The 17,779-nt window shown below is 36.8% G+C and overlaps 1 protein-coding gene across 1 annotated transcript; it reads left to right on the forward strand.

The window, feature by feature from the left end:
* Positions 1-524: 524 nt before the first annotated feature.
* On the forward strand, positions 525-3,499 carry ppp1r3cb (protein phosphatase 1, regulatory subunit 3Cb). Its single transcript, XM_055176334.2, has 2 exons — positions 525-733; positions 1,271-3,499. Exons 1-2 carry the CDS (start codon positions 720-722, stop codon positions 2,208-2,210), a joined length of 954 nt encoding a protein of 317 aa, XP_055032309.2. The 5' UTR covers positions 525-719; the 3' UTR covers positions 2,211-3,499.
* Positions 3,500-17,779: the final 14,280 nt, after the last annotated feature.

The raw sequence follows: 17,779 nt of genomic DNA on the forward strand, positions 1-17,779 counted from the left end.
CCTTGTTAAGTGCAGACATCATCGCAGCAAAGCTATGGTAATGGACTGACAATTTTATTTGTATATTTGCAAGAATAAGATACAAACATAACAAATTTGATATTATCTACACGTGAGTTTGTATGTATTTATTTCAAATAATAATACTAACTTTCACATTTGTTCAGTATATGCCCCTTTCACAGACACTTTGCGACTTCATGTAAAGTTGCGCAGATTGATCGCCAAATGACAGCAAAGTATCGCGAGAGAGAGTCGAAACTACAGCTTTCGAATAACTTTCGCGATGCTCTGATGTCATACCGCTCTTCTGGTAGGATACTTTTTCGACATGAAGTCGAACACGCCTACTAATAAATCTAAATGGGGTGAAGTGTTTTGGACTGATCCGACTAGCACGCGCGTCCCGTATGATTCTTTCCTGCTCGCTGATTGCACGAGCCCCTCTGTTTCGTGCTCTCTCATTGGCTGTCATGACTTGCTCACGTGAACCAATGCGCTTAGGTTTTAAGGCGCTTGACTTTTGCAGTGCAGATAGACTGTGAAGGGGGCGTGCCGGTGCAGCACACATATCCGCTGCTCCTCAACGGACTAATCGTTATGATGTTTGAAACACGTTTTTAATGAACTTTTAAAGCACGTAGGAAAAATCCTGAACTTGTTTCAACTGCAGCAGACCAAACTGTATCGGTCGTTTTGGTAAAATCCACCGTTTTTCAATGAATTGTACCAGGTAAGATTACTTAATGCGTCACAGCCGAGCGAAAGAGAAACGGTCCGCGACTCGGTATCCATTTGAAAAGACGCGTATTATATTACTTATATTAGTATATATTTAGATTGCAAAAAGTTTTTAGTTTTGTTTTTTATACAATTTTACGTGGAAAGTGCTTGAGAGTGTTTGCTTGATAAATCAACATGTCGTATTCTTAAGATCAAGATTGAAGTTTCAATGAAAATTAACACTGTTATTATAAATATAATGATCGGTACATAGTGATGAGACTTTACAAAAATATATATATTTTCTTCTTTAAAGAAATTGTGTATTTGCATTTTTATTCGTGCTATATGTTGCTTTTGGATTTATTCCAGTTTTCAATGCGACATCATATATTACAAATGTTCATCATTTTGATTCAATCAGAATAGTATACTACTATGCCTTACATCTTATTTGGCAAAGTCTTTGTCATATGGACGTCACACATTTTTCTTGTATCCTGTATTGGTCGTGCTACAGTGTTTATCATTGTTCTCTGTATTACAGGGTTCTTCATATCCTGAACACAAGGCCGATGCCAGGTCCAATTATGCCCGTGGATGTAGCTATGAGAATCTGTTTGGCACACTCGCCGCCTCTTCACAGCTTCTTTAGTTCATATGAGAACTACAAGTCCAGGAACTTAATCCACCAGTACAAACCCCTGAGATCCTGCATCAGCTCCAGGACAGAAGTTGAAACAACAGACATAGAATGGAAGAATCCCAAGACCAAAGCTAAGAAGAAAGTGGTTTTCGCTGATTCCAAAGGCATGTCATTAACAGCAGTTCACGTGTTCAAGGAATTCGAGGAAGACCTATCAGACCTGCAGTTTGAATTATCAGACCTGGAGGAAGCCATCGTTGGCATGAAAGTCGATAAAGATAAAAGTTACGTTTTGGACTTCCCTCAGCCAGCTGCAGATTATCTGGACTTCCGAAACCGTCTAAAGAAGAACCTGGTATGTTTGGAAAACTGTGTCATTCAAGAGCGATCGCTCACCGGCACGGTGAAAGTTACCAATGTGAGCTTTGAGAAAGTCGTCCATGTGCGAATAACATTCGACTCGTGGAGAAGTAACACTGACATTCCTTGCACTTACATGAATAACGTTTATGGTTGCGAAGACGTCGACACTTTCTCGTTTTCCGTTGACCTTCCGAGTTTTGTGCAGCAAGATGAGCGGGTAGAGTTCTGCATATCCTACCGAACAAACGATACGACACACTGGGACAATAATGATGGGAAAAATTACAAGTTGATACACACAGAGAACGACCACAGTCAGGCTAACCACGTCATGCAGAAGACAACGACAGATTTCAAGAATCAAGCTAAACGGCCAGAGATGGAGTTTGATCAGTTTGGGAGCCCGAGGACATCGAACGGCTTTTTCCCGGAGTGGCAAAGCTGGGGCCACATTGAGAACACCACCCCCTACTGGTGACATTAAAAAGGCCCACTGATGAAACAGTGGTTAAAGCACAAATGCAGACTAGTAGAAATGAGAAATGATGTCGTCAATACAAAAGACCTTTTTTTGGCCGTGTTTGTCTGCAAATTTCGATGAGGTCGGTGAATTATTTCGGATAAACACATTAGATACATGTGGGTCAGGTTTGGGCTCCAAAATAATGCAAAATTTGAGAGTAACCATGTTAACACTATGTGATGCCAATAACTGAAATTAAAAAATCTAATTATATATAGCACTTTACACAGTTTCCTAGATCTGAGAATGGGGTAAAACTGTAGTTTTCCTAACATAGATGCCTTCCTACAGTATGTGATTCTTGGAAATTGTCAGTTTTACTGTAATCCAATGCAACATGTTTCTAAATATCCTTGTTTGAAGTGAACGACAAGCATTTGTTCCTAAATATATTCTTCACTTTACTATTTTGTTACCTTAAAGGGAAAACATTTTAGTTGAAAGCATCAGTCTTACTCTCCTCTGAAGTCGCTGCATTTCGTCAGTCCTGCTTGTGAAATGTGATCCTTTAATGTCTAATAAGTTATCCTAAAAATGAGATGAACCAGTATGCTTTTTGTAATGCTCAGATTATAAAATGTAATCATCTGGTACACTATGAGATTGCTTCATATTGAAGTTATTTGTATCTCATTTCATACTACCAGTTGACTTTCTAGCGAATACAAATAAGCATGACGCACTATAAGGAAGTCCACGAAAGATAATGATGCCCATTAAGTGCTAAATTCCTACTGAACTTCCAGAATTTCCTACATCTGTTTTGCTTTTTAAAAGCTGTGCACTCAGTGTATTTTACACCTTTTTCCTGCAACATTTTGCTGCTATGGTTTTGTGTGTGTGTGCCTGTATTTTCTGCTGCGTGGTTGATGACGTGTGTGGAATCTTCCAGTGTGTTTGGATGGTAAACAATGAGGGCCTTTGGATGTAACTTTAGGGAATTCATCGTAAGTATGGAAAAGTGGAGAAATATAATCCAGAATGAGGTTATTTGTCGCGTTTTCATGCTTGTTTTCCCTTTTTACCGTTTGATGTCGATGGTTAATATTGATTGTGAACTGTGATGAACTGTGCTGGCTGCTGTAATTGTTGAGAGGGATTACGTAGGTTGAATGTAAAAATTGGTTTGCACAAGTTATGGTTTATGCCTACATATTTTTCTACTGCAAAGATGCTTGCTTGGAAAATTGTTGTACTATACTCTTTGTTCCTTTTAGAAATAAAACCTAATGTTTATATAATAAGAGTGTGTTGTGGTGCTTTATAGTTTTCATTTCATGTTTGGTAGACGCTTTTATTCAAATGCATACATTATGCATTTTGTGAGAGTTAACCTGTATTGAAAAGTTATTTTTAAATTCACCATGCTGACAAATATTAACTCCCTTAACTAAATCAAAGTTCAGGTAGAATAAACCAGTTGTTTACTCTTACACATGATCAATTACCAGAGTTAATCTGTTGCCAATGTGCAGCTGTATTTTTAAGATGAACTTAGGGCTGCGCGATTATGACAAAAATCATAATTGCAGATTATTCACCTTATATTGATATAGATGTTGTAATGTAAGGTAAATTCTAAACATCCAAAACTTAATAATATAATGTAAATAATTATGTTTTTAGTGAAAAAATCCAAATAAATGGCTGAAGGACATGTTAACTTATTGATTTTAAAGTATGTGATTTACCACTGAATTTGGTGCCCATACTACTGAAATGCACAAAAATAGCACGAATAGCAGCTGTAATTGACGCTTTTGGCCATTATATAATTCTGATTGTAATCTTGATTAGTTTTTTGATTAATTGTGCAGCCCTGCAAAAAAAAGCAGCATAAACTTGGTTTTGCAAGTTAATTCAACCAAATATTTTAAGTTTTGACCATTGATAAGTTGACATAACATAAAAACAAGTTGAAATTGTTAAAACTTAATTTGTTAAGTTAAAGTAACATAAAAATATGAGCGCTGTCAAAAGATTAATCGCGATTAATCGCATACAAAATAAAAGTTTGTGTTTGCATAATATTTTTGTGTGTGTTGTGTGTAATTATTATGTGTATATGAATACACACGCATATACATTTAAGGGAAAAAAATCGTGTATAGATTTTTTATATATAATATATCAATTATATCAAAATCTATATATATATATATATATATATATATATATATATATATATATATATATAGACACACACACACACACACACACACACACACACACACACACACATGTAAAGGTTTCTAAAATACATACATCCATGTGTGTGTATTTATATATACAAAATAATTATACACAGTGCACACATATATTATGCAAACACAAACTTTTATTTTGTATGTGATTAATCTTTTGACAGCGCTAAGAAAATATATGTTGATTTCACAAAAATGCTGCATTTTTACAGTGTAGGTTAACTCAGGGGTTTTCAAACTGGGGGGCGGGGCCGCGAGATGGTGCAAGGGGGGCCCCAGTTTTATGACATTTTGTAAAATACATTAATTTATCATGAATTCTGTGTAATTAAACATAAAAAATAAGGCTACTAACCAAAAGCACTACTTTATTTGTATAATTTAATATGTGTTTTAGTAAAATGTTGAGTTTAGAACAGTTTTTGTCACAAATTTTCTTTGGGGGGCCGCGAAGGAAGGCATAAACAAGGGGACGCTGAAAAAGTTTGGGAACCACTGGGTTAACCAACTGAAAGTTTTTTTGATGCTGTTTTCAGACATGATTTAATTAGTGCAATTCGTATGGATTTAACATTTGCAGTCAAAACATGAAATATACATTTTCAGAGAATGCATTTATTGCCAATATACAATTACATATATTACAATTACATACAATATATAATAACAGTCTTTAGAAAATCTGTCTACATGTGTTTCTATTTTAAAATATGAAGTGACAAAATGACAAGTTTTTGAGATAAACAATGGTTTGTAAAACTCTCTGAATTAAAATGCACAAACCAGAAGCAATAATATCTAACAAATGGAGAAGAGATGGCTCTTCAAAAACATGCACTTACCTAATGGAAAAAATAATTCAATAAAACATGCTTTAAAAACTTTAACAAAGACCTTGCGTGGACATTTAAACCACCAAATATTGAGATCTGAGATGAAAACTTGCAAGGTGGACTCCTTACAAAGTTTCCTCCGAAAACAGAAACTCCAGACCATTCATCATCCTAAACTATATATACATGTAGGCTATATATCTACTGTAGTGCAAATATTCCAGGACTGTTGTTAATCCTTTAGACACAAACAGGTCATCTACTGTTCCATATACATGCATCTCCACGAGCAAACGCAAGATTTGCATAAAAATATTTTTTCGTTTCGAACCAGAAACAGTTCAAAATGCTGACCACAAAATGATGGAAGCAAAGTCACAATCCCTAAAACCTTACTACTACAAAGCTGAATTGTACCAAATTGGAAACAAGACCCAAACCATTATGCCACAATCATGGTATTGTTTTATGTGTAACGGAGGGGATGCGAGTTTTATGAGAGTAATTCATATCGTGTGTTAGTGTCAAAAGGCCCTTCAGCCCAGATCTGGCAGAGCGTGATGCATTACAGCCTTCTTCCATTGAAGCACCACAGCAAGCCAGACGTTTGCTATTAAACCAAACCAGTTAGAGTTTTAAAATCATTATACCTGTGTCCAAACAAAATGACTTGTATAATGATGTAATGCCAGCTGGGCATTGCTTGAATGGGACCAATATGTTGCCCCTAAACGATGCAGGCCTAACAAGTGACGACTTCCTTAAGAAGCACAAACGGTGCCGCTTGAGTGTGCATTAAACAGTAGACCATCCGGGACCTTTATGGTTACTCATTTCAACATACTACGATTTGGGGCATACTCATTTTAATTTTGAATACTATGTAGGACAGATAGGATGCCAATTGAGACGCAAGGTTAAAGTAGCTCTGTCTAAGCCTCCTATCGCAAAAGAGAAGATCTTTACTTTGTCGGTCATAGACGGTCACACCGTTTAACCTCAGGGAGCTTATGGGGATTACCTGTATCCCAATGATAAGTCGGTTGTGATTTGCTTTAAATAATTGCACATGGCAAGTAACTAATATCTTATTGAACATTGCTATAGTGAAGATACATTAAACATATAACAGTCATAGTCCAAAAAACAACAACTTTGTAGTCCATTTTATATACGATGAAAACGCAATATTGTTTACAATGTATATTGCATCGTATAAATATTTAACATTACATTATCTGCAATAGTCAAACGATTGGCTATGCAATATATTGTGTATTTTTAGCATGATTATGTAGTTCAGCCACTTTCTATGACATGCATGCTCTAAATACAGAATTCCGGACATCAGCCCGTGCTAATGTGCCTGGAACACAACAACCCAAAATCCCAGTTGTGATATCACCCTGATTAGGGAATTCCTAAGTATTTTAGCAGATGGCTTATCTGTAGTGAATCATACTAAATTGTACTGTATGATAGAAAAAGCAGTAATGAAGCCCCACCCCTAAACCCAACGTAAGTGATGAAGGCAGTTCGTACTAACACACCAACAATACAAACAAACTAGTTAAATAGGAATTCCTGTGAGATGTGTGTTGAAACTCCACCCCCTTTCTCTTTCTTTCTCTCTGTCTGTATCTTTCTCTTAAAGGGACATTCCACTTTTTGAAAATATGCTCATTTTCTAGCTCCCCTAGAGTTAAACATTTGATTCTTACTGTTTTGGAATTCTTTCAGCTTTTTTCAGAGTCTGGCGCTAGCACTTTTAGCATAGCTTAGCACAATCCATTGAATCTGATTAGACCATTAGCATTGCGCTAAAAAATAACCAAAGAGTTTCGATATTTTTCCTATTTAAAACTTGACTCTTCTGTATTTACGTCAGTGCTTCTCAATTATTTTCTGTCACGCCCCCCCCAGGAAGAAGTAAACATTTCGCGCCCCCCAACTCTCCGCCACGACTGTAAATAGTATAATTTGTCTATAAAATGACACATCTGCAAAACATTGTATCCTTATTAACATTAAAGAAAACACAAACATAGAAATATCGATCAACTTACAACAAAGAATAACTTTAATAACATTGTTTTTTAGTCTGTAACAAAAAAGACTTAAAATGCATCAATTTGCCTGGAAAAAAAACAATCCTTATTTAAAGTATAATATTTTTTGACCATTTGATACTGAAAAATTAAATTAAATATAATCAATAAATAATAATAAAAACTCAAGCGGCTTATCAGCGTGATTGGGGTGTAATGTCTTTAAGTGACAGTGCAAAAAAAATCACTTCCTGAAAAAGTATTTTCCCCCAGGGTCTTGCGCGCCCCCCCTGGTGTCACTTCGAGCCCCCCCTGGGGGTCCCGCCCCACTATTTAAGAAGCACTGATTTACGTCAGAAAATTAAAAGCTGCGATTTTCTATCCAGATATGGTTAGGAACTATACTCTATAATCAAGGACTTTGCTGATGTAACATGACTGTAGCAGGCGTAGTGATATAACACACTGCCCGAAAATAGTCCCCTTTGGTTACTTTCAATGGCAGGGGACTATTTTCGGGCAGTGGGTAATATCGTAATATAGTACATGATGTAACTACAGAAGAGTTAAATAGGAAAAATATTGAAACTCTTGGAATGTCGCTTTAAAGAGAAATGTACAGTTTTGTATACAGTACATCTGTAGCAGATCTGAAAATTTTAGTGTACAATATACAAAAGTACAGTATTGTGGAAGCATTGCTGATGTCTTATTGAACACGACAGACTGGCAGACAAACAGCTGATTAAAATTCCAGCTTTTATCAAGCCGCTATAAAACTTAAAGTAAACAAGCTTGCGTGAAAGCATGCATAATAGAGGTACAAAACAAACTGCTGAATTTGGTAAAACAGTGCTTGGTACTTTGGTACTTTCAGGTCAATGGTAAGTTAATGGTCCGTTCACGCGGTTACTTTTGGTCAGTTTATAACTGGAGAGTTTGCAACTCGTATAAATCAATTAAAGTAATGTTTGTGTATACCAAACACACACACATTTCACATCTAAAGAGATTAACAGTTTAATGTCAAGAATGGAATGGCTGAGTTGAGTTTGGGGGGACAATAAATCAGTGATCTCGACTATATTCTGTCTTCAGTGTAGCCCTAAATTTATCATCAACATAAAGCAGAATATGACCTCTGGAAAGCACTCGAGACTCTCCTACATAACTGCATGCATCAAGCCCAGCCTGGAGGACACTGAACCTAATATTACTCAGCACTTTAAATTCCCATACATGTATCGCTCACCGATTGGCTCGTGTAAGTGTTTGCACTGGGAGAACTGGAAACTGTTCCTCTACATAGATCAGGGCTATTTTAAGCTCCTGAACTAATCTGTCTTCTGCTTCACTTGTCGGCAACTGCACTAAATGTCAAGCATAGTGATATACTAGCATTAGAATCGATTAATGGGGGGGCACTTTTGTGCCTCCATAAACCTGTAAATTAACAGCGAACGCTGCTTTATTGGGTTGTGAGAGTGTGTTTGCTTGTCTAGTGCTTTCTTTAAACAAGTGCCAAGTGTAGGTGAGGCAACTCACATTTGGTCTGTGTGATACATTACCTATTATCTGATAACTGAGATGATAATTTGTTTGCGCAAGGTAAGATTTAAATATTAACCAATATATAATTGTTATCACATAGTGAAATAAGTTATCTAAATGCTTTGTTCTGTACTACAATCTCAGACAAGCCCACACTAAAATTCCTCAGACATAAGTTGACCACATTTGAGATGTTTGTTGGCCTGCATCTTATCTGAGTTTTTACAGTCTTATAATAGCATGATGGGCATCATGATTGGTAAATAAATGGGTCAGCCAACTTTATATGACCCAGTAAAACAAAACAAAAATTACATCTCAGACTCAACACAAATTGAAATTTGCAATTTAGAATTTTCAGATTAGTCACTAATCTTTAACTGTAACTTAATAAATGGTCTTGTTACTGTGTGTAATTTATACACATTGGAATGGTTACTAAAATGAATACAGGGAGGTAATGGATTGGTATGTGCTATGTCTGCTGTTAAACCTTATAGATACTGTATGCATGAAAATTGTGTAAGCTTTGTTATCATGAACGTTGAGCTGCTGATTTAACAGTGATTCGGCTGTTTCTGTATCTCTCACACAAAGCCCATTTTGGTCAATATACTGACCATAAATTTTTAAATAGCATTGGACTGTGCTGAATAGGGAGTAACGGGGTTATTACATAATTGTAACAGTGAAAGGATTTCATTTCATTTCAAATTGTAGGATTTCATTTGAAGTTATATAACAGTTAATGCTTTACAGTACATTGCCTTTCTGATTCAGATTCGTGCTAAATAATGTTATATTACACATGCATTGCTTGTATTAAATTGCTTTAGTATCATATTTGATTGCATCCTTTCTTTTTTATTAAATTTTCCATTTTAAAATACATTTATATTCAATCCATACTTGAAAAATGGGATCAGAAAGAATGTTGACCATTATAACTTTAAGGTCACATTCTTCCTGATCCCATTTTTCAAACTTTAGTTAGTGTGTAATGTTGCTATAATAGCATAAATAATTGAATGACATCACTATAACAGTTTTTGACTAAACTCCGCCCACAGGAATACGTCAGTCGCCAGCTAAGCTAACAGCACTGCTAAGCTAAGCTGCTGTCGAATCACAACACACTAAACAAACTACACAATCAGAACTCGTTGCGTATTTCTGAAGGAGGGACTTCATACGACAAAAAAGACATCAGCCTGTTTTGAGGACAGTGAAAACAGCGCAGTACAGATAAGTAAAATGTTTGAAAAGTACCGCATTTTTTTACACGTGACTCATGAACACATGTTATATTGCGTACTGTGAACACAATCAAAGCTTCAAAACACAGAAATAACGGGACCTTTAACATGTTATTATTTATATGAAGACCTCAGATACAAAGTGCATCTGACATGTTTTTTTGTAAACTAGGATTTTTATAAGACAACAAAGCTTTATTTTTTAATTGCCTGAGGCCATTAAGCAGATTTAAAGTGGATGAATTGGATTGACGTATTCATTTAATATCAGTATCTAATTTTTTCGATGTAAGTTGCGTTCAGAGGCTTTTGCATCTGAGCTCCTCATATACTTTTCTTCTATCTTTTCTCTTTATTGGGTGGCTTAAAGGGGGCATATCATAAAAAACTGTCATTTTCCATGTTTAAGTGCTATAATTGGATCCCCAGTGCTTCTATCAACCTAGAAAATATGAAATAGATCAACCCAGTAACTTAGTTTTGGTAAACCATTCTCTGCAAGCATGTGAAACAATAGGTCATTGAAATGTGGCTCCCCTTGTGATGTCAACAAATCACCATTATGTCATCAGCTCATTTGCATTTAAAAGGACACACCCAAAAACCGGCACATTTTTGTTAACACCTACAAAGTGGCAATTTTAATTATCTATATGATATTTTGAGCTAAAACTTTACATATGTACTCTGGGGACACCAAAGATTTATTTTACATTTTAAAAATGTCTCTTTATATGTCCCCTTCAAAGAACAACATATTTCATTGTCAATTAGTAACTTTAACTCTGACTATGTCAAATACATGCCCTGGATTTTGTGTAAACAGAGATGCTCCAGTTTACAGGAACTACTTAAATCAACAGAACCTGTTAGGTCTGTATTTCTGTAAACTATATCAGTAGCCGATTTTGCACTGTCTTTTCTAAATGCATACAGTGATTCTGTAGGCCTACGTGAGAAATCAGCGACTCTGTTGTTTGGGAAGAGATTAAACATTACTCATGACTGTGGACAGGGCCTGTAAAGTAGGACACAAGCTGGGATTATCACGGCCAGTGTTTATCTCTCCTGTATGAAGACTATTATAGGACACATGCGAAAGAGAGAACAATTCAGACTGGTCATGTTCCTCACGTAAGCACCTGGTCAAATATTCAGTATCATAAAATAAACCATGGTTTTATTGTGGTAAAAGTGTAGTAGGCTAACCATGTTATTTTTTTTGGTCTATTGATTACTATCAGCAAAACCATGGTTTACTACACTATGGTTATAACCATGTTTTTTGTGGTTACCATGTTTTTTGTAGTAAAATCATATGGTTCATTTTCATCAGGGATTCAGTGGACTATTTTTGGGCATACAGTACAGATGACACTTTTGACCTAATTACATTTCCGATGCTTTATATTAGTCATCACCAACCCTCTTCCTGGTGATCTACCCTACTGCATACTTTAGATATGCTTCAGCACACCTGCCTCTAAATTTTTAGGTAGCCGTGAAAAGCTTGATTGGCAGGTTCAGGTGTGTTTGGTTGTGGTTGTAGGTGAACTCTGCAGAAAATCTCCAGGAACAGGTGCGTGACCATTGCTTTATATGATTCAGATTCAGACTTGGAATTTAAGTAATGCTTACACCCTGAGACAGTTGTATCAAAACTATAAAAGTCAACTATCAGGTCTATCAGGTGAACCGTAAGTGAAACGTTTATGAAATAGAGTTAGAAAATTCAGTGTTGTAATGCTCTGGGCAGTTTTATCCTTCTTGCTACTTGGAAACAAACCAACATGATTTAATATAATATTATTTTACATTTCCAATAGTGGAGAGGATACTCCAACATGCAACAAGTTTTTAATACATACAGCATGGCAATGATATAAAACTGATCACAAGCTTTATAAATACAAACAAAACGTGGAAATTGCAAGCCACAGTAATATTTCAGAGATGGGACGGAAATTGAAAATTTCAGTGTTCAAAGTCTTTCCTGAGTGGTGTAATTTCCTGAAGTGTCTTTATAGTGGCACACTCCACAGCTTCACAAATCCTAACTTTATTGTGGTTGCACACTAAAAAAATACTCGGTGATTTTCGTCCCAGCGTTGGGTAAAAAGGGACAACCCCCGCCATTGGGTTAAATTAACCCAACAAAAATGTATATTTGCCCCGACGATAGGTAAAAAAAAAAGTGTGCACTAACTAGAAAATGAGAGTTTACATCTGGCAACTGAAACTTTCTCAAAACACACTAAAAATTGTGTTCAGTGATATCATTTTGTGTCCATAAGCAAATCAAGGACACTGTGACCCAGCTGATGGTTACAACATGACAAATGAGGAAGCTGAAGAACTTGCCCCAAACAAAACCAGTGGGGGTAAATGGTATGAGCCTCTCGACGGCAAGGTACCCAAGGTGACCCAAGGTGAACCAAGGCAAAAGAAACTTGATCCCTCTTTGCATACCTCCTGCATATAGCGGTGATGGAGGGGATCATGTGTTAATGTCAATCTATATGTGTTCACATTTGCTTTTCCACACTTAAATGAGCTGATTGATAACATTCGACTGTGTTCTCGGAGGTGTCAGACATTGCAGGACAAAAGAGTGTTAGGGTTGGACACACCCAATCTTTGTTTAAGATGTAAACAATGAAGTAATGTTACATTAAAAATAAAGAATTGTAACATTAAATGTGTGCCACAAAGACTTCTCAATTTTCACAATCACCACTTTTTTATACAGTACATCAAAGGAAATATGAAACATGGTGGGTAGCCACTTTGAACTTTTACAGGGAAGTCTATTTTAGGTTGGGTTTTTGCAGACAGAGGCTCAGTGCCCGAGGATAACAAAGCCAAATTCTGCTGCTTCACCAAACAGCAGGGCCTGATCGATTCTGACTATTGCACAACAGCTCAAAAGATCTGATGAATAAAACCTGACAACACCATCAACACACATTTCTCTTCATCAATTGAGAAATTAAACAGATGAATGTGTCTGTCTGTTTTTACAAGACTTGTCTTTATTGCACCGTGAGAACTGTACGTGGGAGTCATTGTTTTCATACACATGACATACAAGATAGGACCAAACTAAAATTATTTTGGTCCACCATCACACAAAGCTTAACATTATGCCGTTTATGCGACCCTGCCTGTGAAAGCCAGGCTAAAGTCTCCTAATCGAATTATGAGATTAGGAACATCAAAGTCTTACTCAATATTAGTCAGTATTAAAGATATCAAAGTTATATTTTCACAGAATGTTTTTTTATGTAAATTAAAAAAGATGACTCTACCCAGGTTTTCACAAGGTAAACCATCATGCATTTAGAAACTTAACTGTAGTTTGCCTCGTTTAATATCCTTTTTTTTGTTTGATTTTTATTAACCTTAAGTATTTGGATAACTTTAATGTGAGCAGGAAATGTGTTTAAAATCCCCACCTTGCCACAGGCAAATGGAAAAATTTTTTTTTGTAAAGGACATTGCTTTAAAGGAATGCAATTCACAAGTCAAGCATGGTTTTTTTATTGAAATCCATCTGGTCACATTATGATGTGAAATTGTGACTAATACGCCTGCAGAAAGTGCTGGTCTAAAGCAAAAACCATGTAAATATGACAGTTCATCAGTGGGTCATGACATATTAATTCAGTTAAAAACCTGCAAGGTTCTTTATTCGATAACATCACATGAACACATTCAATACTGAATTGCATCAGATGCCATAAATCAGGAGTTGGCCGTACATGGACAGACCACGATGTGCAACGTCCAGATTTACTGCGAGGTCATGCACGTGCTTATTTTGTAGACACTGGCATGTACCAGAAAATGGTGTCTATGTTCAGTCTAAACTTAGGACAGGGTTAAGTAAGGTGATCTGTTAAACAGTAATCTAGAAACCAATATTGCAATCATTAAAACTATGAAAAGGTTTAAAGAATTTGTTATTGCTTCAGAAAGGTGATTTTTTTGTTCCTTTAGCAGATAATGCACGTACAGTATAAACACAATGTCCAATTAATTCTACAGCTACTGCAATAAAATTAAATCATATATGATTTTCTTTTTTACAATGCATGCTTTAAATAATAATGCATTTGAGAAAAAAGTACTGTAATTTAATCAGTAACTGTTTTTTTTTAACCATTTTTTCTAACCATTACATACATATTTAAAAAAAAACAATTTGTATTTTTAACATACCCAGAATCAACAACTTGATCAACTGCGTAAGGCAAATGGTGGTCACACCAGATAATTAATGGTTTCCGGCCCCTTCCCCCGGACACCCCCAATAGAGGGTATGCATTGACGTCACTTTTCCACGTGAAAACGCCGAAATTCGCCCTGTTGAGTGGCAAACATTCAACAAAATGGCTGGTTTTCATAGCGGCTGCTGCGAAAACGCCAGTAAACCTGACTATTATCAGCTTAAATTAAATTTAGTTGGACTTGATAGCAGTGATGGACAATGCTTAGCTACATTAGTTGCCTTATTCAAGCATCTGTGCTTTATTAGGTTGTTTGTATTGGGAAAAATTTAACTTCACTACATTCTAAAGCATGGAATCATACTGTGTATTCTTTAATATTGCATATTAACTCTTTCCCCGCCATTGACGAGATATCTCGTCAATTAAGAGAAAACGCTTCCCCGCCAATGACGAGATTTTCCGTCTTTCCGCAATACCGCTATTACCTTCCGCAACTTTTTAAACCCGGAAGTATTGCCCTATGGCAAGCTGCTGCATGTCCGTAGCCGTTTCTCAATGGTCCTGTCCCAAATGGCACACTCCGGACTTGTGGTCCTCCTCAGAGTCCACACTTTGATGACATCACGTAGTCCAGACTTTAGGGACCCTTAATGCGAGTCCACGTGGGTGCAACAAAGTCGTATTTTGGGACAGACTCGAGCGTCACACCGGAAATAAGTAGAGAAGTTGCCCGTCGGTGTGAGCTCCTCCCTTCCGTCGTCTGATTGGTCTGATTGCTGTTTCGCAAGGACTTCTGGGTTGGTAAAGTGCGCGAAGCCTGCTGCAGTGCGGGCTTCGCTGAAGACCGCATCAAGGGGGCAAAGGAGGCGCTGATGAGCACACTTCAAAGCGTAAAAATGACAGATGGGACACCCTACGGACTCGTGGACTAAGCGAGCACGCGCAATTTAAGGCCACGAGACCGAAAGTCTACATGAAGTGCGCCATTTGGGACAGGGCCAATGTCAAGGATACTTCCTTGGCAGGACTAGTCCTTACAAGTCACTTCCTTCAGAGGCGAGGCGAGGCTCCTTTTAAGCATTCGGAGAACACGTTAAATGGAACAGGCTAGCAAGTGCACGTCATTACGTCATTACGTGATTGAAAGGTGTGCTTTCGGTGCTGCGCGCAGAGGATTGTGGGTGATTTCAGCGCGTGAAGAGCGCGAAGGATACAAATTTGCATCCTTTCCTGTATATGGGATATTTCTCGAACGAAGGACTCAGTCCTTGGCTGAAATTTCGAGGATCCTCGACATTGGAACAGTCCTTCGACGGACGTCGATGACGTAGCATCCTCGAAATTCTAGCTTCCGAGGATCCTTCCTTGACATTGAGAAGTGGCTGCGTGTCTGTTTGAAAGATCGCTCTGAATGGGATCTCTATGAAAAGTCCGTCACAAACATGGAATTAATTCTGCTTTTTGCTCAAAATGTGGTGTTTTTGCAGAAACCTACCCATATTCAAAAGCTGATTACAAAAGAACTGCTCAAGGTAGGATGAAACGGTTTTTTTTTGTTTGAAAGCAGAGGGTCTGTTCTTTCATTTGGTATATTGTATGTTTATATATCTGAAGAAGAACATATTCTGGAAGGCATTAAACTTTGGTGAAAATCATGAAAAACGCTGGCGCTGGCTGGCAACTTTTTTAAAAAATGCTGGCGGTGAAAGAGTTCAAATTTATTTAATACCTAATTATATTAAAATTTGTACTTTTACTAGAGTAAAAGTACGTTAATGTACTTCAATATTAAATGTAAAACAAAAACTTGTATTTATAAAATATAAAAGTCTTTTGCCACTTAGTGGGCGTAACTGCAGTCACTTGCGCTGAAGGTGACGTCACATGCATACCCTCTAAAGAGTAAAACTGCACATTTTATAGCCTTTTATTGTGGCCAGCCTAATGCACACCTGTGTAATAATCATGCTGTCTAATCAGCATCTTGATATGGCACACCTGTAATGTGGATAGATTATCTTGTCAAAGGAGAAGTGCTCACTAACACAGATTTAGACAGATTTCTGAACAATATTTCAGAGAAATACACTCTAAAAAAATATTGCTAAATAGCACTAAAAGATCGTAATCATAGGGGAACCATTTAGTGCCATATAGCACATATAAAGCACCTATGAAAAGCTATCCTGGGGTGATAAAGCACCAATACAGCACCAGATACTGTTCTTTATAGCATAATATGGCTCTACACAGGTGCTATACAGGTACTACATAGATGCGATATGGTACTTAAAATGGTTCCAGTATGATTATGAGCAAGTGAACCACTTTTAGGGCTAGTTTGCACAGTTTGTTTTTAGAGTGTAGGCCTTTTGTGTAAATAGAAAAAGTCTTTCAGCTCATGAAAAATGGGAGAAAAAAATTAAGTGTTGGGTATATCATTTCAGTGTATTTTCCCTTGACTTTCTCATACACTCTGTTTGTACATAATGTGGGACACTTTTCACACGGTTATATAATCTGACAGAGGAACCATCTGCACTCATTTAGCCCAGATTATGATGGCCACAGATCTTGTTTCACAGGCAAACTCATTTTGTATTCTTTTGAGATTTAATCTCATGTAATGATGATATAAAGTAAATGTAAATATCTAAATCTCTGCATATATTATACACTTCAAAAAGGTGCTAAATAATGCAATAGAAGAACCATTTTTTGCTGGTATGGTTCCACAAAGAACCTTTAACACCTGAAGAACTGTTTTGTTTCACAAAATGTTATTTTTCACAAAAGGTTCTTTAGATTATAAAGAACTAAATGGTTCTTTAAGGAATCAAAAATGGCTCTTTTATGGCATCGCCTTTTGTAGCCCCTTCATTTAGTGTCCAGCACAAAATGTTATTGCATTAACATTTTAATGTGTTAGTGAAAGATGAGCAGCCACTCTTAATGTTTACAAGGAGTGATAGAAAATACCATCCCAGTGCCCAACTCTCGCAGTAAACTAGTCTAAAAAGCACATATTATGGCCATTTTCAAGATGTAATACAAGTCTTAGGTGTGCCTAGAATGTGTTTATTATAGAATGTTCAAAATGCCCCTATTTGGGTGGAAGCAAAAAGCCCTGTTCTCATGTATCTTCTGCCTAAAAATAGATCTGAATACTGTGAATACAGTCTGAGACGATAGTAATTTCAGCAGCATTGTCGCTACAACATGCCAAGAAACACATTTAGAAAAGCATTTGGGTAAAATTAACCAGTCAGTTAGTGGTTGTGGGCAGGGCTTTATCAGTGTGACATCACATTAACAAGAGAATCACAACAGAGAGGGCTCTGGTTTAATGAGGATTTAAAAAAGGAAGGGTGGATTTTTTGTGTTCACACTGCCAACACAC

Source organism: Misgurnus anguillicaudatus, chromosome 4 (assembly GCF_027580225.2).
Source record: "Misgurnus anguillicaudatus chromosome 4, ASM2758022v2, whole genome shotgun sequence".
In the NCBI taxonomy this organism is placed as follows: Eukaryota; Metazoa; Chordata; class Actinopteri; order Cypriniformes; family Cobitidae; genus Misgurnus; species Misgurnus anguillicaudatus.